This window comes from Salvelinus fontinalis, chromosome 29 (assembly GCF_029448725.1).
Source record: "Salvelinus fontinalis isolate EN_2023a chromosome 29, ASM2944872v1, whole genome shotgun sequence".
NCBI lineage: Eukaryota > Metazoa > Chordata > Actinopteri > Salmoniformes > Salmonidae > Salvelinus > Salvelinus fontinalis.
In genome coordinates, this window is record NC_074693.1 from 41104980 (window position 1) to 41127233 (window position 22254).

At 40.7% G+C, this 22254-nt stretch overlaps 1 protein-coding gene across 1 annotated transcript; it reads right to left on the minus strand.

The window, feature by feature from the left end:
• Positions 1 to 832: 832 nt before the first annotated feature.
• LOC129827986 (annexin A5-like) lies at positions 833 to 18571 on the minus strand. The gene is made up of 13 exons (XM_055889360.1): positions 18472 to 18571; positions 18147 to 18191; positions 15496 to 15583; positions 14242 to 14336; positions 8515 to 8628; positions 6280 to 6370; positions 4956 to 5035; positions 4590 to 4640; positions 3603 to 3696; positions 3286 to 3381; positions 3000 to 3058; positions 2738 to 2860; positions 833 to 1788 (listed from the first exon to the last, which is right to left on the minus strand). Exons 2-13 carry the CDS (start codon positions 18147 to 18149, stop codon positions 1729 to 1731), a joined length of 954 nt encoding a protein of 317 aa, XP_055745335.1. The 5' UTR covers positions 18150 to 18191; positions 18472 to 18571; the 3' UTR covers positions 833 to 1728.
• Between the last annotated feature and the right edge of the window lie 3683 nt (positions 18572 to 22254).

Genomic DNA, 22254 nt, shown 5'->3' on the forward strand with positions numbered 1-22254 from the left:
GTTGGAAAAGCATTCCAGGTGAAGCTAGTTGAGGGAATGCCAAGAGTGTGCAAAGCTGTCATCAAGGCAAGGGTGGCTATTTGAAGAATTTGTTTAACTTGATGTCTTCACTTTTATTCTACAATGTAGAAAATAGTCAAAAACTGGTACTGGTACAATAAATCTGATTCCTGGCCCTGCGTCTGAGCGGTCAAATCTGGTTTATTTGCCATCAAGTGCTTTTTAGACTGTTATTGGCAGATCTGGTTGCTTTCTAGCTATGTTGACAGTTTTGACAAGAACATGAGGTAGCTAACTAGCTTGTTAATTGTGTACAAACAAATGAGCGAATGTGCTAGAAAGCTAACAGCTTCCTAGCTAGCTAGTTTAGTCATTTTTGGCTCACCACAGTAGTTGTTTTGAAAGTTGCATCATCTTGTCCTTTGAGGCTTTAAAAGTGTTCTTACACTATGGTTTTAAACATTCAAAGCAACTGGGGAACGGCCATGGCAGGCATTGTTGTCACCTTAGCTTGCTACATAACTTCTGAGTAAGCACCACCACCAATCAGCCTACACCACAATGCACACACCGGTCATTATTATGACAACTAGGGTAGCCATTTCAGCAAATGACATCTGTCTGAACACACATAAATCAGATTTGGTCACTGGTAACTTGCTGTTTGGACAGTCAGTTTTCCAAAACGGATTTGAGAAACAAAACTGTTTTAAACATTAAGGCTTGCAGTGTGAACAAGGCTTTAGGGGTGATTGATATCTTGTATAACTGCCCAAGTGTTCATGCATAGATAATTGCATATCATTACTTATTGACACTCCTGTTGCAATTCACCACTTCATATGTAATTCATGAGTGAAACATCACAGTAGACATTATCCTTTTATTAATTGAGCAGCAGCGTTGTACAGATGTAGGATCTTCATTTGAGTCAGTTTGCCACAGCAAGAAAATAATCCTGCAGCAACAGAAAAGTTAATTAATATGTGGATTATAATTAATGTAGGGGTTGATACATTTTTCGATAGGACAAATCAAGTCTGACATTTTAAAATGGAAATTACAAAGTTTCGAAACCTTTTGAAACCTCAAATACACTACAAGTTTGTATTTCCTGCTGTGCGGGAAAATTCTCGGCAACAAAAGAGTGATCAAATAAGATCCTACATCTGTATATCTAACTCCCATGGACACATAGTATAGAGTAAGATAGCATGTTGATTTAACTAACAATAAAGAAGAGAACTTCAAAGGAATTTCATGTAGCAATATTATTCTCATTATTTCCCTGAAATTGTTTGACAAAACAAAGCATAGTTTGGTACACATGACCATTAGGCTGTGTTTACACAGGCATCACAATTCTGATCTTTTGCCCAATTACTCACAAAACATCTGATCTGATTGGGCAAAATACCAATTATTGTAAAAAGATCAGAATTGGGCTGCCTGTGTAAACGCAGCCTTAGTGTCAAAGAATGGGCTGATTACTTGAACAATATAGGAAAAAACAGGGCACACACTTTTGAGTTCAATATGTGTTGAATGTGGACAATCAAGACACATAGCCAATACAATTAAGTGGTATCTTAAGCCAATCATCGAACAGAAGCCAATAGAGTCAAGTGTTAATTAATTGTAATTGGCAGAGAGTATCAAGTGCAGCCCATTGCCGCTCCATAACGCATCATCATACAGCGCCATCATTGCACATAATCAAAAAACGCCTCAGTCATTTCCTCCACAAAGGTAGAGCAGGGCCTTTCCGTAGTCCCCAGCGGTGTCGTCCTGTGAATGAGTAAACAAATAAACACAAACTGCCATTTAAGATACATTCAGTACTTTCAGACAGACGAGCAGCCTATGGGTTTACATAGGCCCGAATACTCAGTCAGTACAACTGATGTACAACATATTCGACAGACAGCTTTGTCGTACAACAGAGAGTTGGTCTACAAAACCATTGTGCAGTGTCTTCGCATCGGTTGTGTAAATCCGTTGGACGCAAGTCAGAGCAGGAAGCCTGCTCATCATTACCAAGGCAGAGAGCATGTCATGTCGAGTCATGTGTTGAGAGCACTGCAATACTGACAGAGTTGACAGTGTCATAAATGGATGATGTAGGCTGTAGATTGCGAGGTTGGAAATAAGGACACATGACAGGAGGTTGCACGTATGTACTGGTCCTATCCATTTGGAATTACACCAGTCTAGCACGCCCTCTGTGATATCTAACATCTCCCATGTCAATGGGGTTGAAACCGGATATGGTATTCTTCCTATCCAGATACGGATGAGCTAAAGACCTAGGAGGATACTCAAGAGAGAAACATTTTTTCACAATAGCCAACTCGCTACATAATTTTGGGATCGTGTGGCTGGGGCAGGTGGAATAATGGACCTGTTACTCAGGTGACTTCACAGTGTATTGGTGTGTGACAAAAAATGTATTGAATGAATCTAGTGGCACTGGAGAGGTGGTAGCTGGGTATAGAGGTAGATTATTAGGGTTAGTCATCTGGGATGAAGGTGAGACTAGTGCATTGTACCTGGTTAAAGGAGAGACTAGTCCACTGTACCTGAATGGTTAGCTCATTGTGCCTGAATAGTTATAAGGGAGACTAGCCTTTTGTACCAGAATGGATAGAGGAGAGACTAGCCCATTGTACCTGAATAAATAAAAGGGAGACTCGCCTTTTGTACCAGAATGGATAGAGGAGAGATTTGCCCCCTGTACCTGAATGGTGTTGTAGAGCGAGGCCCCATACATCTTCTTAAAGCAGGCTCTGATGTCCAGCATGTCTGTCTCACTCCTGGACACCATGATTCTCATCAGAGTCTGGTCATCAGTGCCAGCGCGCTAACAATAAACAATAGACATCACAATTACAAATGCCTAAACCTAAACCACTGAATAACTTCTGGAGATATGCGATGGCAATTCAAACTTTCTCGCAAATCGTCCACACAATGATTGATAACAAACACAAAGAGCATACCCTCATAGACCCATTGAGAGACTCCGCAAAGTAGGCTGGGACACTCTTAGCACACTTCACTATGGAAAAGAAAGATGGCATTCCCAAATGATTAATTAATGTTTCAATATAATGCATGCATGCAACATGTACAGTATGTACTGTTTTTTTGGTTTGATTTATCAAAGTGCAATAGAGAAATCCCAGTCTTTAAGTGTGTTATATTTCAGTTTTGTATCTTTATCTTCTTTTTTTACTTTTTTTTTTACCTTACTGTGTCTTGCTTATCATCATTGTAAAGTCTTACCAATAGCCAGCATTAAGTTCTCCAGGTTTCCAGTAGTCTCGCCCTCAATGCTGTCCTCAATATCATTGCCAGACAGCTTCTTGTAGGCCTCAAACACTTCAAATGAAAAAAAAGGAAAAAAATACAAATGAGAATGTGATGTTATTTGATGTTACAATAAAAGTGCAGAATGCCATTCTGTTTTTATGATTGAACAAAATGGCCGTAATCGCTAATTTACACCGTGGAAATAAAACATCTAGAATCCCAGAGCCGATTAAAGAGCATGCACTAAAAATTAAAGCTTGCACTTGGGAGGCATTTAAAAACACACACACCTAGGCGAAGGTGTTCATGGCTCCTGTTGCCCAGGATGTTGATGAATTTCTCCACGTCTGTGCCAACCTTCCCCTCGCCAGCAGCAAACAGTTCCTGAAACATATACCGGTCACTGGATTTCAAAGAATATTATAAGGCCATGGTCAATGGAGTGGATGACAAAAGGCAAAATGAACCTTCAGGGGACCTATATTATACATGCATGTGTCATTAGTAAATGTACTGAAGCCTACAATACTGATCCAAGTATGGAAACTGAAAACCTACAAAAACAATAGTAGCTTTAAGGACAGAGTTTTCCTTTCCTGTCACGCCCTGGCCTTAGTATTATTTGTTTTCTTTATTATTTTAGCTAGGTCAGGGTGTGACATGGGGTATGTGTGTGTTTGGGGTATTATTATATGGTGGTAGTGTATGGGTTTGTGTTGAGTGTATGTATCTAGCTGTGTCTATGGTTGTGTGGAGTTTTCTAGGAAAGTCTATGGTTGCCTGAATGGGTTCTCAATTAGAGACAGCTGGTTTCTGTTGTCTCTAATTGGGAACCATATTTAAGGCGATCATAGGCTTTAGCTGTTTGTGGGTCATTGTATATGTCGAACGTAAGTAGTTTGTGTGTGCACTTGCGTTTTAAGTTTCACGTTTGTTGTTTTTGTTAGTTTGTATAAGTGTTACGTGTTCATCTTCGTTGTTGTAATAAAAAGAAGATGTATTCAAGTCATGTTGCGCCTTGGTCCGTCTCTCCCCCACACGATCGTGACATTTCCAGTTAGCAAATGTCCTAAATAAATGTTTAATGTCGATAATTTATCAGAGAGCAATGTGATACTGTCTTGAAGCTTGTTTGTCCTTTAGGCCTATGGTAATAGTTTGAAGACATATCCTGAGCATGTTAACATTTGAGCGCTGAAGACAAAATGTCATTATGTCTTGCGCTATAGCATAGCACTTAGCGAGCACCCACCAACCCACACATAGGGTTACGTTACCTTTGCGTCTTTCTCAATCGTGTCTTCATCCACCCCTTCGTCTCTGCTCCCCTACAACCACGAAAAAACAGAGGAGCAAAGAGGAAGAAAGAACAAAGGCAGAAGGTCAGTGCGTCATGGGAGAAGAGCCATGTCTACCCTTTCGTCACCTAATTTTGCTGAGTGTCTCCCAACCTGGCAACCTGATGGGTTAGGTTACCAGACAATGATATGCAGTATGCGTCACTCCCTCCTCCTTCCTCACTCTATGCCCACCTCAACTTAACCACTCATGATTTTGTAATGACATCACCAAAGCACTCTCATTATTAGAAGGAAATAACTCTCTCGTCCCTTTGTGTCATCCCTCCTTCTCCCTTTGTTTACCTGCAGAAGGATCACTAGAAGCTTTTGGAAGTGGCCCGAGGTGTCACCAGTGATATCTTTCTCCAGCTTGCCACCGCACTCTGAGAAAGATGAGAAGAGAGAGAAGGGAAGGGCAGAAGATTGCTTACACTTATCTCTGACAATAGTCGCCAATGGCAGAAATCGACTCAGATTGGTCGTGCTCTGTTTAGCCGAAGGTGTCCGCCAGGGGGATTTGATTAGAAGGGTAACAGATGGATCAGGCTTCTCCAGTGTTCAACTCAGATGGCCAGTGTGGCTCTTATCCTTGGCCTATTGTGCCTGGTTCCAGAACGGTTTGTGCTGTGACAATGGTGTGATAATGACCATAGGCAAGGCAAATTGTAAATGGATGCAAAATAATTTACAGCACTCTTACAAAAAAATAACATGAACAAAAACACGTGAGAAAAATGCAAACCAGCAATTGAACGTGATGAAATGAACGTGCAAAACTTTATTGAATTGCATTATCATAAATTATGTTTTACTGAAAACAATTATTTTGCATCCATTTACAATTAATTGAAAGAGTTTCACTCAAAAACATTATATATCCATTTTCAGAAATGTTGGTCAATTAGCTAGTACTGTTTAAAACTTCTTCAGGATTCGTGGGTCCCCTGCGGGACGGTTGAGCTAACTTAGGCTAATGCGATTAGCATGAGGTTGTAAGGTACAAGAACATTTCCCGGGACATAGACATATCTGATATGGGCAGAAAGCTTAAATTCTTGTTAATCGAACTGCACTGTCCAATTTACAGTAGCTATTACAGTGAAATAATACCATGCTATTGTTTGAGGAGAGTGCACAGTTTTGAACATGAAAAGGTATTAATAAACAAATTCTAGAATAAGACAGACATTCAGATTCAAAGCAAGGTTCCACAATATGTGGACGACCGGTGGCCATATTGCATTCTGGGAGACAATATGTCTCTGCTTTAGCTTAAGCCAATTTGTCAAATTTCTGGAAAAGTACTGATCCAGCATTTGAAAGCAGAAACATTGTGGTAGCAAGGTTATGCAGATGGTTGTCAAATGTGGAATGTGTCACTATATTTGTTGGACCGTGAAAACATCATGCGGATTGTGTTCAGCCCAACCTCTCTCCACTGTTGACTAAACATGGTTACGGATGTTTATATGGATGATACTGCGACACTCATAAAAAGGTGTTGTGAGTTCCTATTTATACCATCAGCTTAGGTGCTACCTGTTTTCCTTGTGGAGCCTCTCTCACCTTTCTCGCAGATGAAGAATGAATAGGTTATGAATGTTTCATGATACATTCAACCGCTCACCTTTCTTGTAGACTTTGACGATGTCTTTAATCTGGGCGCAGGTCTTGGACGCCAGGATCTCAATTAGCACGTCGTCATCAGTCCCCGCTCCCTGGGGAAGAACAGTCAGAGACCGTCAGAAAAGGCCACTCAATACTCAATAACTGGCTAACCATTATGTAACAACCAGCTATCCAGAGCTTTTATTGATTTCAGTACATGTGGACATGGTTAAAAAAGTGCAAGATTAAAAAAGAAATGCCGGTACATGATATAAGCTGCTCCACATGCTTAATTTCCATGCTCTTCAATGCCTTCAGAAAGTATTTAAACCCCTTGACTTTTTTGACATTTTGCTGTTACTGCCTGAATTTAAAATGGATTAAATAGAGATTTTGTTTCACTGGCCTACACACAATACCCCATAATGTCAAAGTGGAAGTATGTTTTTTAGATTTTTTTAAAACAAATTAATTACAAATGAAGAGCTGAAATGTGTCAATAAGTATTCAACCCCTTTGTTATGGCAAGCCTAAACAAGTTCAGGTGTAAAAATGTGCTTAACAAGTCATATAATAAGTTGCATGGACTCTGTGTGAAATAACAGTGTTTAACATTATTTATTAATAATCAGAAGTTTACATTCACCTTAGCCAAATACATTTAAACTCAATTTTTCACAATTCCTGACATTTAATCCTGGTAAAAATTCCCTGTCTTAGCTCAGTTAGGATCACCACTTTATTATAAGAATGTGAAATGTCAGAATAATAGTAGAGAGAATAATCTATTTCAGCTTTCATTTCTTTCATCACATTCCCAGTGCGTCAGAAGTTTACGTACACTCAATTAGTATTTGATAGCATTGCCTTCAAATTGTTTTTAACTTGGGTCAAACGTTTCGGGTAGCCTTCCACAAGCTTCTCACAATAATTTGGGTGAATTTTGGCCCATTCCTCCTGACAGAGCTGGTGTAACCAAGTCAGGTTTGTAGGCCTCCTTGCTCGCACACGCTTTTTCAGTTCTGAGGTCAGGGTTTTGTGATGGCCACTCCAATACCTTGACTTTGTTGTCCTTAAGCCATTTTGGAAGTACGCTTGGGGTCATTGTCCATTTGGAAGACCCGTTTGCGATCAAGCTTTAACTTCCTGGCTGATGTCTTGAGATGTTGCTTCAATATATCCACCAAAATGTCCATCCTCATGATGCCATCTATGTTGTGAAGTGCACCAGTCCCTCCTGCAGCAAAGCACCCCCACAGCATGATGCTGCCACCCCCGTGCTTCACGGTTGGGAGGGTGTTCTTTGGCTTGCAAGCCTCCCCCTTTTTCCTCCAAACATAACGATGGTCATTATGGCTAAACAGTTCTATTTTTGTTTCATCAGACCAGAGGACATTTCTCCAAAAAGTACGATCTTTGTCCCCATGTGCAGTTGCAAACCATAGTCTGGCTTTTTTATGGCGGTTTTGGAGCAGGAGCTTCTTCCTTGCTGAGCGACCTTTCAGGTTATGTCGATAGAGGACTCGTTTTACTGCGGATAAAGATACTTTTGTACCTGTTTTCTCCAGCATCTTCACAAGGTCACTTGCTGTTGTTCTGGGATTGACACTTCTCGCACCAAATTACGTTCATCTCTAGGAGACAGAGAGCGTCTCCTTCCTGAGCGGTATGACGGCTGCGTGGTCCCATGGTGTTTATACTTGCATACTATTGTTTGTACAGATGAATATGGTACCTTCAGGTGTTTGGGAATTGCTCTTGGCTTATTTCTTTTGATTTTCCCATGATGTCAAGCAAAGAGGCACTGAGTTTAAGGTAAGCCTTGAAATACATCCACAGTTACACCTCCAATTGACTCAAATGATGTCAATTAGCCTATCAGAAGCTTCTAAAACCATGACATAATTTTCTGGAATTTTTCAAGCTGTTTAAAGGCACAGTCAACCTAGTGTATGTAAACTTCTGACCCACTGGAATTGTGATACAGTGATTTATAAGTGAAATAATCTGTCTGTAAACAATTGTTGGAAAAATGACTTGTGTCATGCACAAAGTAGATGTCCTAACTGACTTGCCAAAACTATAGTTCGTTAACAAGAAATTTGTGGAGTGGTTGAAAAACTAGTTTTAATGACTCAAACCTAAGTGTATGTAAACTTCCGACTTCAACTGTATATTGCATGTCTGACTGCACAATACATGACTTATTCTTGGAGCCATAACCAAACATAGACTATGCATTGCTGTACTTTACCTTGAGTGCTTTGTGGAGTTGAGAGGCGTCATAGGAAATGGGAGGCGTCATCAACGCCACAACGAGCGTCTCGAACAAGCCTCCCAGCTCCGACTTTAAAGCACTCACAAGATCCTGTAGAAAAATAAAGACAATATTAAGATAACTTACACAATAGAAGGGTTTTTCTCTTTTAAATAAGAAATATCTGAACAAATAGAGCCACAATTGCTTACTCAATCGGTACATTTGAATTATTCACAAGATCCTGAGGAAAAAATGTACTTTGAACAATGGAAAAGTGTTTGTTTTGGACCTTTACAGTTTTTATATATATATCTAGGATTTACAGAGCCAAATTCATTATCTCGATTAATACATTTAAATGATGAACTATTTTGATTATTCATATTCTGATAACTTTGACAATGAAGGAAGCGCTTGCTTTGGATTTTTTTTAAGTAATAGGAAAATCTTTGAATAAAAGAGCAGAAGTCCTTAACTCAATCAATACATTTGAATGATGAACGGATGTTTTGCGAACTTGTGCACACGGAATTGTAAGCTAACATTTGGCTTATGAGAGAGAGTTACATTTATTAGTGTTGACTCTAAAATACATCAGTTAAGTCACCCCTAAGACGTGTACTGGAGAGAGAGAGTTATCAGGGACCCTGTTAACTAAATATATTTTTGGCTTTCCTCTTGTGATAAGGCATCAGCCACCCCAGCACATTACTCACAGAAGTGTATGTCGGGAATGTATTTTTATTAGCTGTTTATCATAGATGTGGGCTTTTTTTTGGTAATGATCTGAACAGGCAGGGGACAGAGAGATAGAGAGAGGAGAGAAAGAGAGAGGAGAGAAAGAGAAATAGAGAGACAGAGAGAGAGAGAAAGAGAGAGAGAAAGAGAGCGAGAGAGAGAGGGAGGGAAATGAATAAAGAACAACATGAAAGGGAGATTGAAAAGGAAAAAGAAGAGGGGGAGGAGGGAGGTGTGGGGAGGGAGAGATTGTGAGTGGTGGGTGGGTAGCTGGGTAGCTGGGTGGGTGGCAGGTAGAGAAACTTATGGCATGCATGGGTGTATAATATTTCAGAACCCTCATGAGGGCCAACTGTATATTCTAGGCATTGGACAGATGCTATTCATCACAGATAAGTCAAACAACCTCTTGGAGCCCCTGGGCTGCTAGCTACGTGACATCTGCGCAATTGCTATACAGTCACGCCAATCTGCCCGTACTAATGAACACCAAATCTAAGAGTAACAGTAAAGCATTTTGGCAGTATGTGGATGGAATACTCTTCTCCTTTGTAGTAACATTTGAACATATAGTGTACTGTAACTGCCCTTACAAAAAAAACACGAAAAAAAGAATGTGAAAAAAAATACATAAAAATAAATGTGGTTTTCAGACACGTGTCAACACACATGTGAACACAAAACATGTGAACAAATGTCACCTACATTAAAAAAAAAAAAAATGTTGCAAAGCTGGTTGAGAAAATGCCAGAGTGTGCAAAGCTGTCATCAAAGCAAAGAGTGGCTACTTTGAAGAATCTCAAATATAAAATATATTTGGATTTGTTAACACCCTGTGGCGCTAGGCTAGGCTATGTGTAACGGTTCTGACCTGTTTTATGTTGTTTTTTGTATGTGTTTAGGTCAGGGCATGTGTTTTGGGTGGGCAGTCTATGTTATCTGTTTCTATGTTGGTTTTGGTTGCCTGGTATGGCTCTTAATTAGAGGCAGGTGTTTTGCGTTCTCCTCTAATTAAGAGTCATATTTAGGTAGGGTGTTCTCACTGTTTGTTTGTGGGTGATTGTCTCCTGTGTCGTCGAATGTATGTACCATACGGGACTGTTTGGCTGTTCGTTTATTTTGATGTCGTCTGTTTCCTGTCCGTGAGTTTACGTTTAGTTATGTAAGTTTATGTTCAGGTTTCGTCAACGTCGTTTTCTTGTTTTGTATTTTTGAAAGTGTTTTGTTTTTCGTGTTGCCATCATAGTTTTTCCCAGATAAAGAGATGGCCTATTTCCCTACTGCTGCATTTTGGTCTGATGATCCTTCTCTCCTCTCCTCGTCCGAGGATGAGGAGAGAGACAGCCCTTACAGAATCACCCACCAAACTAGGACCAAGCGGCAAGGGAGTGCTCAACAGAGCAAAAAGGACTCCTGGACTTGGGAGGAGATCCTGGACGGTAGAGGACCCTGGGCTCAGCCAGGGGAATATCGCCGTCCCAAGGAGGAGTTGGAAGCAGCGAAGGCTGAGAGGCGCTGGTATGAGGAGGCAGCGCGTCGACGCGGTTGGGAGCCCGTGAGTCAGACCAAAAAATTTCTTGGGGGGGGGCACACGAGGAGTGTGGCAAAGCCGGGTAGGATACCCGAGCCAACTCCCCGTGCTTACCGTGGAGGTAGAAGGCGTCGTACTGGTAAGACACCGTGTTATGCGGTAAAGCGCACGGTGTCCCCAGTACGCGTGCTTAGCCCAGTGCGGGCTATTCCACCTTGCCGCACTGGGAGGGCTAAGTTGGGCATCGAGCCGGATGTCATGAAGCCGGCCCAACGTATCTGGCCTCCAGTACGTCTCCTCGGGCCGGCGTACATGGCACCAGCCTTACAGGTGGTGTCCCCGGTTCGCCTGCATAGCCCAGTGCGGGCTATTCCACCTCGCCGCACTGGCAGGGCTACGGGGACCATTCAACCTGGTAGGGTTGGGGAGGCTCGGTGCTCAAGAGCACGTGTCCTCCTTCACGGTCCGGTAGACCCGGTGCCACCTCCATGTACCAGTCCTCCGGTGGCAGCCCCCCGTACCAGGCTGTCTCTCCGGGTTCTCTCTCCTGCTGTTTCCTCCTCTCCAGCGCAGCCAGTGCCTAGACCACGCACCAGGCTGTCTCTCCTTCTCCTCCCTACAGAGCCGTCCTTCCATGACCAGCCAGAGCCGTCCTGCCATGACCAGCCAGAGTCCCTCAGCCAGGATCTGCCAGAGTCCCTCAGCCAGGATCTGCCAGAGTCCCTCAGCCAGGATCTGCCAGAGTCCCTCAGCCAGGATCTGCCAGAGTCCCTCAGCCAGGATCTGCCAGAGTCCCTCAGCCAGGATCTGCCAGAGTCCCTCAGCCAGGATCTGCCCCTTGTCCCGGTGCTGCCCCTTGTCCCGGTGCTGCCCCTTGTCCCGGTGCTGCCCCTTGTCCCGGTGCTGCCCCTTGTCCCGGTGCTGCCCCTTGTCCCGGTGCTGGCCATTCATTTAGGGGATGTTAGTTTTAGGGTGGTCATTGGGAGGGGAAGACAGAAGCGGGGAGTGACTATGGTGGTGTGGGGACAGCGTCCAGAGCCGGAGCCACCACCGTGGTCAACTGCCCACCCAGACCCTCCCCTGGACTTTGTGCTGGTGCGCCCGGCGTTCGCACCTTGAGGGGGGGGTTCTGTAACGGTCCTGACCTGTTTTATGTTGTTTTTTGTATGTGTTTAGGTCAGGGCATGTGTTTTGGGTGGGCAGTCTATGTTATCTGTTTCTATGTTGGTTTTGGTTGCCTGGTATGGCTCTTAATTAGAGGCAGGTGTTTTGCGTTCTCCTCTAATTAAGAGTCATATTTAGGTAGGGTGTTCTCACTGTTTGTTTGTGGGTGATTGTCTCCTGTGTCGTCAAATGTATGTACCATACGGGACTGTTTGGCTGTTCGTTTATTTTGATGTCGTCTGTTTCCTGTCCGTGAGTTTACGTGTAGTTATGTAAGTTTATGTTCAGGTTTCGTCAACGTCGTTTTCTTGTTTTGTATTTTTGAAAGTGTTTTGTTTTTTCGTGTTGCCATCATAGTTTTTCCCAGATAAAGAGATGGCCTATTTCCCTACTGCTGCATTTTGGTCTGATGATCCTTCTCCTTCTCTCCTCTCCTCGTCTGAGGATGAGGAGAGAGACAGCCCTTACACTATGCTAGTCAGCGTTTCTGATGACAGTTATCCCGGATCCGGGATGGGTGGTCCAGAGAGGCTTTTTGGATGTATTTGATAGTTTTGATGTCTTCACTATTATTCTACAATGTAGAAAATAGTCAAAATAAAGAAAAGTATCCAAACTTCGTGTCCAAACTTTTGACTGTTGTGTAAATGTGAATACATTTTTTATTGATACATTTGCAAAACAAAACAAATCCCAAAACCAATTTTTGCTTTATCATTATGGTTTATTTTGTGTAGATTGATGAGGGAAAAACATTTTTTTATCAATTTTAGAATAAGGCTGTAATCTAACAAAATGTTGACAAAAAAAGTCAAGGGGTCTGAATACTTTCCGAAGGCACTGAATGTGGTTCTCAGGACACGTTTGAAGTTTCACATGTGTGTTTTTTCACGTTTATGTCTCACCATTTCCAGCTACATCTGGTCTTCCATTCAGTGACCGACCAGGACCGGGCCTGCTAAGCTTCAGAGGAAAACCAGCAGTTGGATACAGGGTGCTATGTTGCTGGAAAAACTTGTGCCAAAACTTGCAACTGGAAAAAAGGCAGCGAAAGCAAAGGCCATGGTAATCAAAGATAGAGAGAATTGCAGGAAAGAGGGAGGTGCTTTATTTAATCACGTTTTTTTTTGCGTCAATTTGCATTTCAAAATGATTTCCTTGCAACATTTTGTTTTGCTATCAATATTTGTGGGTTTATGTTTTGCTTTCAATACCGTTATTTTTGTTTAAAATACAACGAAAATGATATTACTGGCAAAAAGTAACTCACTCACTAGAGGATTGGACCATATAATAACACTATTACTATATAACACTATTAATCCCCACCACAGTTTCAGTAAAAAGCTGAGGGATGGAGAAATGCAATTACTCTCAAATCCATAGACCACGTAATGGGTGTAAGGAGTGGCCATGCATGACATCAAAATGATAGTTTTTGCCATGTTTTTAGGCTGTGTTTACAAACATTGGAGTAAAACAAGCTTATATTTTGGGTTCTGATGCGGTACAACAGTTGAACTAAGCTTATGAGGCATTTATACGTTATATTCTTCAATAATCAATGGGTTCATATAATTCATTTAGAAGTCCAAAAATTGCTGTAGCAACTAAGGACCCCCCCCTTTAACCAGGCAGTGATCTTCATACAGCAGAACTATGTCGCCACTTGAGCGTGATCCGTTAACCCCCCCCAAAAAATATCCTGTCCACTGTTCCATTGAATGTCCTGCGAAATGATTTCCTTGTCCCTCATTGGGCTTTTTAGAATTCCACCGGTGGAAACTTTGCTACTGCAAAATGCTAAACATTGCTACTGCAACATGCTAAAACCATCTTCACATGTGAGGAGAATAACATTATTTCAACCCCACATGGGAATCTGCAAATCCACAAGTAAACGTGATTTTTTTATTTTTTTATTTTTACATGTGAAACAGCAAATGTGTTTTCACATGTGAACTTTTTAAACATGTGAAACTGCAAATTTTGCAGTGGTGTTAACATGTTAACTGTAAATGTAATGTGAAAATATGGTGTCAAGTGTTCAATTTAAGCTCAACATGTGAAAACAACCATTTCACATGTACAAATTTGACATGTGTTTTTGTTGTAAGGGTATACATGAGCTCATCTAATTGTTTTCCATTAGGTAACCCCCGGGTAGACCAGCTTTTTTTGGCTGATGAATGATGAGGTTGGTGACAACGTCACAACAGTGTTGGTGACATGATCTGTAGGCATCAATCAGACGATACGTGTCGCCTGTCATCGGCTTCCTGTCTCACCTTTCCGTGGGCCTTCTTGTACGCCGCCTTGATTTCCTGCCGTTGATTGTTGCTGCGCGATGTCAGGAGCATGAGAATGGTGTCCTCATCGGTGCCTGTCAAACATGATGGCAAACATACAGTAATTGATCTTAAATCAGTGACATGAGAACATGTCTTGATAATTAATTGCAGAACTCATTAAAACAAGGCCACCCTTAACAGTATGGAATAACTCTTGTAAGTTACCACATTGTCCATTATATTGGTGTAGCGCACCAAGTAAGGAAATTAAGTCTGTGTTTTCAACGATAAAGGGATGATTCACCCAAAAATGTACGTTTGTCAGTTATTTCCATGTCCCAAAAGTGGTCTAATGTCAAGCTGAGTCCATATTCCATAAATAGATTGTGGTTTAAATGGCAGCAACCATTTATGGCAGCGATGTGTCTTTTGGGCTTAAGGCCATCAAATGCACCATAACACTGGAACAATTGGTTTATGTACTGCTGTGATGAATTCCAGGTCATTACAGAGGGAAACGAAGTTCAAAGGTCAAATAGGCAAAACTAATACAAATAGAAATGTAAAAAAATCTCAGAATCATGCTGGAGCTGAACCCTGCCTTTGAAGCTCTAGAATATAGATTAGCAATCCTCGCTTTAGATGGATAGAGTAAGAAGTTCCATAAAAACATGCCATTACAGTGGCATTATCCCGGGGAATTGTAAGGGAATAAAGTCTTGCATGAGATATTTAAGTAGAGGTAGTTATAGTACTAGCCTGCACACCAAGCTAATGCAGTTTTTCTAATCAAAAAAAAAAAAACAGTAATTAAGAAGTAAATACTCTGTAAATACTGCTTGTTACTAGTTTATTACAGTGTAATTACATATTTTCAGTTTCTCTGGTAGAGTTTATATCTGGTCATATGTGGCTCAGTTGGTAAGAGTGTGGAGCTAGAAACGGCAGGTTTATGAGTTCAATTGCCACTGAGGCCAAATGTATGCCCTCACTATACGGGGTGGCAGCGTAGCCTGGTGGTTAGAGCATTGGACTAGTAACCGAAAAGTTGCAAGATCAAAATCCCGAGCTGACAAGGTACAAAATCTGTCGTTCTGCCCCTGAACAAGGCACTGTTCCTAGGCCATCATTGAAAATAAGAATTTGTTCTTAACTGACTTGATTAGTTAAATAAAAGTTTTAAAAAACTGTAAGTCACTTTAAAAAGTGTCTGCTAAATTGCATTTATAACATTAAGTGCATCCAACTCACCTATGCCTTTCATGGCCTTGTGCAGGAGCTCAGCATCCTGCTTGGCATTGAAGTTGACAAAGTCCTTCACACTGCCTCTGTAGGAATCCTGTGGGAAAGAAACAACAACTGATGAACATAGGGAACCGAATACAGAGTACATTCCCTGCATTTCCTAAATATGTCTTGTTGTGGGTCAGACATGGGAGAAAAAGTTTTGCACAATCAAACAATAATCTAGCTAGCAAGTTTGGTTGCAGAAGCAAACACTTAACATCAGAAGGGGGATACAAGTGGAATATTGTGCAGCTGTGTGTCTCCATGCTATCCTCCTGAACTGAAACTTGTTCACACGGTTGTTCTCAATAGACACTTTGCAATACTTTATTTTGTCCCTTCCAGATGGTTAGCCTACTGTAATCTAGTCTGTGTTAATCTACATATATGTTAACCATCATTGCTAATTCAGAAGTAAACACATACTGTACAAGCTCACATTGACAGGCCTACGTCATGTAGAGTCATAATTCTCTCAATTGTACTTGGTTTCCATCTCTGAGGAAAATATAATTGGAGGAGAAAAGCAATATCACATCTCTTTCGGCCTCTGCCTCAGTCGGATGCCAGCGAAGGTTTAGAAAACTCACTTCCCACAATTTGCTTTGTTGTGCATCTCTTTGCATCTCTTTGTCTACTTAACAAGATCATACTGGTATGTGCTGATCAACAACAACAAAAAATTGAATCGACTGAATGTCCGATTCTGCTACATATTGAGATTGCAGCTGGTTGGCTATGTTCAGCTAATGGTTGACATGTTAGCCATTATCCGTTGGTGAAGCATTATCAAATCAAATCAAATTTGATTGGTCACATGCACACGGTTAGCAGATGTTATTGCGAGTGTAGCGAAATGCTTGTGCTTCTAGTTCCGACAGTGCAGTCGTATCTAACAAGTAATCTAACAATTCCACAACAAATCAAATCGTATTTGTCACATGCACCGAATACAACAGGTGTAGACCTTACAGTAAAATGCTTACTTACTGTACAAGCCCTTAACCAACAATTAAGTTAAGAAAAATACCTACAAATATAAGAAATAAAAGTAACAAATAATTAAAGGGCAGCAGTAAAATAACAATAGCGAGGCTATATACAGGGTGTGCGGGGGCACCAACTACCTAATTAAAGGCTATCAAGCACAAGGTACTCAATTCTTTAATCATTAAAGATATTGATATTAGAGAGCAACTGGAATTACATGACATGGGGTGAATAGATATAGTGGGTGAGGGGTGAAGGCTACATCAGTGGCGGTTGGCGACTTAATATTTGAGGAGGATGATGGATTCATATTATTTTGAAGGAAAAAACAAACAAATGGAATGACGAACTTGATCTGATCATGATCTGAGCCACTCGCGTTTACATTCAAGTTCACATGGTTACTAATAACCTGAAAAGGGTTTGAGAAATAATTATTTTAATTAGTAGAGTTACCAGGAGGCAGCAACCTGACTGAATACCACACCTAATTTTAAAAAATATTCTCTAATAGTGAATGAACATTAAATGTTAGTGTCTTAGGTTTTTCATTAACAATTAAAGATGTCTTCTGTTTCCTTGCAGGCATTGAAGTAATAATGCAAAGACAGACAGGCAATCTGCACAAATAGTAATCAACCAATACAAATAGGTCTACGGGACAATCCACTGTTAGATTGACGGCATTTGGCTGTATTTACTCAATGGTTGAAACCCATTTCTAGTCACACCAACCAAAAGAGACCATGTCTGTCTGTCTGTCTGTCTGTCTGTCTGTCTGTCTGTCTGTCTGTCTGTCTGTCCTGTCCTGTCCTGTCCTGTCCTGTCCTGTCCTGTCCTGTCCTGTCCTGTCCTGTCCTGTCTGTCTGTCTGTCTGTCTGTCTGTCTGTCTGTCTGTCTGTCTGTCTGTCTGTCTGTCTGTCTGTCTGTCTGTCTGTCTATTTCAAGTTTCCAACGCAGAGTGATTAGAGCCCTCTTAGATTTATGTGTGGGGATTACAAGTGCAGACGGAGGATGGACATTGCTACGCTGAGCTAGCGACCCATCAGTGAAGATTGCCTACCTAGACTACCTCAGGGATATTCAAGTCAGGTCTCCCCCAATGAAACCCTATTCTAGGTGGGTGGGCTTAGACCCACGCTATCCCTGTTACCATCCTTACGGTAATACAACACTATGCAAATTAACCACCATTATGAGGAAGTGGTGCATGGAAGTCAACCTCTGAATGTCTTTTTAATCATCTAATCAAGTTGTTAGAAATATTCATAACGAGCTGAAGAAGCGACTGGAATTGCAAATAAATTAAGAAACGAACCAAATTAAATTTGTTTAAATAAATGAGTGCTTGATGTCACAGCAGGGGAGCTGTTTGCTGTCATATTGCACTTTTAATGAGTACTTCTCCATAGTTAGTGAATAACTTGAAGTTTCAAATGAATACGTGGAAATGAGACGCTCTTAATTGGTAATAATACACTTGTTATGTTCTTAGCGTATTCTCCAGTTCACTATGTAGTTTAGATAATGATCCCATGTCAACCAGAACTGGTGCGGTCCATTTCACTGCTGTATTTGCAATGTTTTGAACTGACACAGCAGTAAACAAACAAAAAAACACTTACCATGAGATATAACTTGTTGATGAGACAATGTAGAATTGATCAAATCTGAAAAAGCAATTTTGCAAGCATCACATAAGTTGGTATATCATCATTTACAATGGCACTGAGAGTCACGCTTCTAAAAGCATCAATTTACAACGACAAATGGTCTTTCTGATTTTTTAAGAAAAACATGGAAATTCATAAGTAGAATTAATTAAGTGTAGGATATCAAATACACAAATATTTCTGTCAACATTAAAAGCACTATTCATTTTCTGAAACCTCACAAAAACACTGCAGTATAAACCATATGAATAATAACAAGAACTAAAGGGTATCTTACCAAAGGTGTCTTGTTCTTTACCTCTGAGAACGGAAAGTGCAGTAAAGATTCAGTAACCTATGAAAATGTAAATGGATATTGACACTCCTCTACTCCACGCTTCTTAATGCCCACTAAGCGCTCGACAACAGTGTGGGGAAGACCTAACTGAACTACTCCACTGTCCAAATAAAGTATCCTATTTCAGCAGCTGTCAATCAAACGGGGGTATCATGACCTAATGCATTCTGATGTTTTTACAGTGTAGTATATGGATGATACATTTACACATGAACAAGAGAGACTGTTGTAACAATGGACAGGGATCCAATAAAGAAATATTACATTTCAGCTTAGAATTTCCCTAAATAGCGTATAAATCGGGGATTTCAGACATCAGACACTTTATTTCACCCACATCCCAACTATCCTATTCCAGCCTTAGGTTCCATTTACTGGAATCCCATATCCGGTGGATTGAGGCTCTATACTCCAGCATTTTGGATTTGAGATCAAATGTTTTATGAGACGACAGTGCAGAATGTCACTTTTTATTTTAGAGTATTTTCATACCGGTATCTGTTTTACTGTTTAGAAATGAAAGCAGTTTATGTATTTAGTCCCCCCATTTGACAGTGTCATAAGTATTTGGACAAATCCACTTAAAGCGCGTTCAATTTAGTCAAAAGTTGAGTATTTGGTCCCATATTCCTAGCATGAAATGACTACATCAAGCTTGTGACTCTACACACTTGTTGGATGCATTTGCAGGTTGTTTTGGTTGTGTTTTGGATTATGTTGTTCCAATTAGTAATGAATGGTAAATAATGTATTTTGTCATTTTGGAATCACTTTCATTTGAAATAAGAATTGAATGTGTTTCTAAACACTTCTACATTAATATGGATGCTACCATGGTCACGGAAAATCATGAATGAATAATCATTAGGCGAGAAAGTTACAGAGTCATATCCCCCCCCAAAATGCTAACCTCCCCTGTTATTGGTGTTGGCGAGAGGTTAACATGTTTTGGGGGCCTGATCTTTGTGCATCTGCAACTTTCTCAATCATCATTATTCACAATTCATTCAAGATTATACGTAATCCTGGTAGCATCCACATTAATGTAGAAGTGTTCAGAAACAACAACAAAAATTGCAATCAAAGTGACTCGAAAATGACAAGTGAATTTTGACCAAATACTCATGATACCTTCAAATGGGGGACTAAATACATAAAGTGGATTCATTTCTAAACGGTAAAACAGATACCGGTATGTATGAAAATATTCTCAAATAAAAGGTGGCATTCTGTAATGTCGCCTCATTTAAAACCTTTTTTTTTATCTCAAATACAAAATGCTGGAGTTCAGAGTAATATCAAACATTTTAGCTTCGCTGTCTAAAAACATTCAGGGGAGTGTACCTAAAACAACTATCAACCACTTCCCTGCCTTGATAGGTTAAGTTTAGATAGTACGTATAAGCAAACCAGACCTGGGTCAGATACATCTGAAATACTTTGAAATTCTTAACATACAATTGATTTTGTTTTCCCGGCACAATGGAATAGTAATAAAACGCAATAATACAAATATAATACGTACACCGAAAGGTGTAAGCTCTGAGCTAAATCAAAAGCGGACACCTCAAATATTTTCTAGGATTTGAAAGTGACATACCGCTGCGCCACTCGAGAGTCCACATAACATTGCCTTGTTCAACATTCCTCCATCTCTCAAACAATGTATTTAGCCCAGATCTGAAGCGAACATGCCTCATACATATTATTTGTTTGAGAGATGGAGGAATGCTGAACAAGGCAATGTTATGTGGGCTCCCGAGTGGCTCGGCGGTCTAAGGCACTGCGTCGCAGTGCTAGAGGCGTCACTGTAGACCCTGGTTTGATTGGGAGTCCCATAGTGCGGCGCACAATTGGCCCAGCGTCGTCCGGGTTAGGGTTTGGCCGGGGTAGGCCATCATTGTAAACAAGAATTTGTTCTTAACTGACTTGCCTAGTTAAATAAAGGTTAAAAATACATTTTTTTTTAAATTAGGCAGTCTTCCCAATAGTTTCACTCGGCAACTTCAGTCACACTACAAAGTGTGGAATCAATGCAACCTACCCAGAGCAAATGTGCAGATCTTAGTTTTTTGAAGTTTCATCTTGATCTTCGCTCCTGTCACATTGTATTTGGAAAGACAGAGCAAGTCAAGTTTACAATAAATCTCACACAATCTTCATACTGAGTCTGACTTTCACGTTCTATGATTTAAAAAAAAAAGCTTACGAACACAAACAGTTGCCTTCTCTTCACCAGCTTCCCTTATCTGCACTCAACTCTGAAAGTAGCATGCTGACATGTGGGAGAGGCTGAGTGAGTAGTCTGTGATAGACGGAATGAGATCGTTGATAGGAGTGAGATCAGCAGATCACAAGAACAAGGTGTTTGTGTGCTATCTCTCCCATATCCCCATTCCTGTCCTGAACACAGCAAACCTTAATGAAAATGAGCACTTGCGAGGAGACAGGAGCCCAGGTAAGCATCGTCTCTTATCGAGTTATAGTGCACAGATCTCGGTTTCATCTGAGGGGTTTTGGAGTTGAGGCATGGCTAAACAAGCAAAGATACCTACACATACCAACAACAACATACAGTGAGAATCTTACACCACCAAAGACTTCACTCCATCTTCAACCGCGAGTCTGACTGTATGATAAAAACTGTGGTAAGAGTTTATAATAACTTGAATGACTTCAACTGTAATAATTTTATAATATAAGCAGAAATAAAGTATTTACGATAGTGTATGCTACATACTATTATCATATATTGAATTGCTTCTAAAGTATTCATAAGCATCATAAGTGGTACATTTCATAAGCGTTTATGACATTGCTTTCAATTTACAATGCATTTATAATTGCTTATTTGTTTAAGTTATTAGGTGTGAAGTGTAACCTAGTTCCTCCTGTGATGGTTCTCCTGTTTCAAGTGGAAACATTTTAGACTTGTCTCCCTAGAGTGCCACATTTAGGCCTAAGAGTGCAGTGCTATGTATCCTCCTTACTCTCGAGAATACTGCCACCAGTTGTTGGAGTTTGAAGTTTGCCCTGAGTTCGGACAGAGTTCACCTCTCTGCAGCAGAAGCTTTTCTTCCTCACTCTCGGTTTCAACAGCGAGTCGATATGGGAGGGATGATTATTTACAATCTCCACCTCAGTTAGGACAGAATGATATACATCCCACAGGACGGCTCACTTTCCAAGTGCTGATAGATGGACAATAAATTCGATTCATAAATCGAGGCGTCTGTTTCGGGTTCCGCCCGCTGCTCATTTGGTCCCAAACTCCTATACTCTGAGGAGGTGGCGGATAAAATGGAGAGGGATACATTTCCACGGATATTGAGAGGACTGTCTGGGAGCGCTTCTCAAATCAGATCACGAGATTTGGTTGGGTTGAAGTGACTTCCTTAAATACTTTTTGTCACATTGGGATGAATTGCAGTGTGAGGTTCTAGACGTGGGTGATAAAAGAAAAAAGATGCCCGTTTCTCAGGTTCTGAACTCACAGAGAAACCCAAGTGTTTATTATTAAGCTACTATAACCTCAGACTATGCAGGCCTGAGAATCAATAAAAATCTAAAGGGGCTAACATGTTAGCTATTAATAAATATACAATTATTTGTATTATTTTAAATGTCCAGTCATCACATTACGGATGGTATAAAGCTTATAGAAAGAAGTGGTAAGTAACCATAATTAATGAATTTCGTTCATTAATCCATCCATCTATCCAT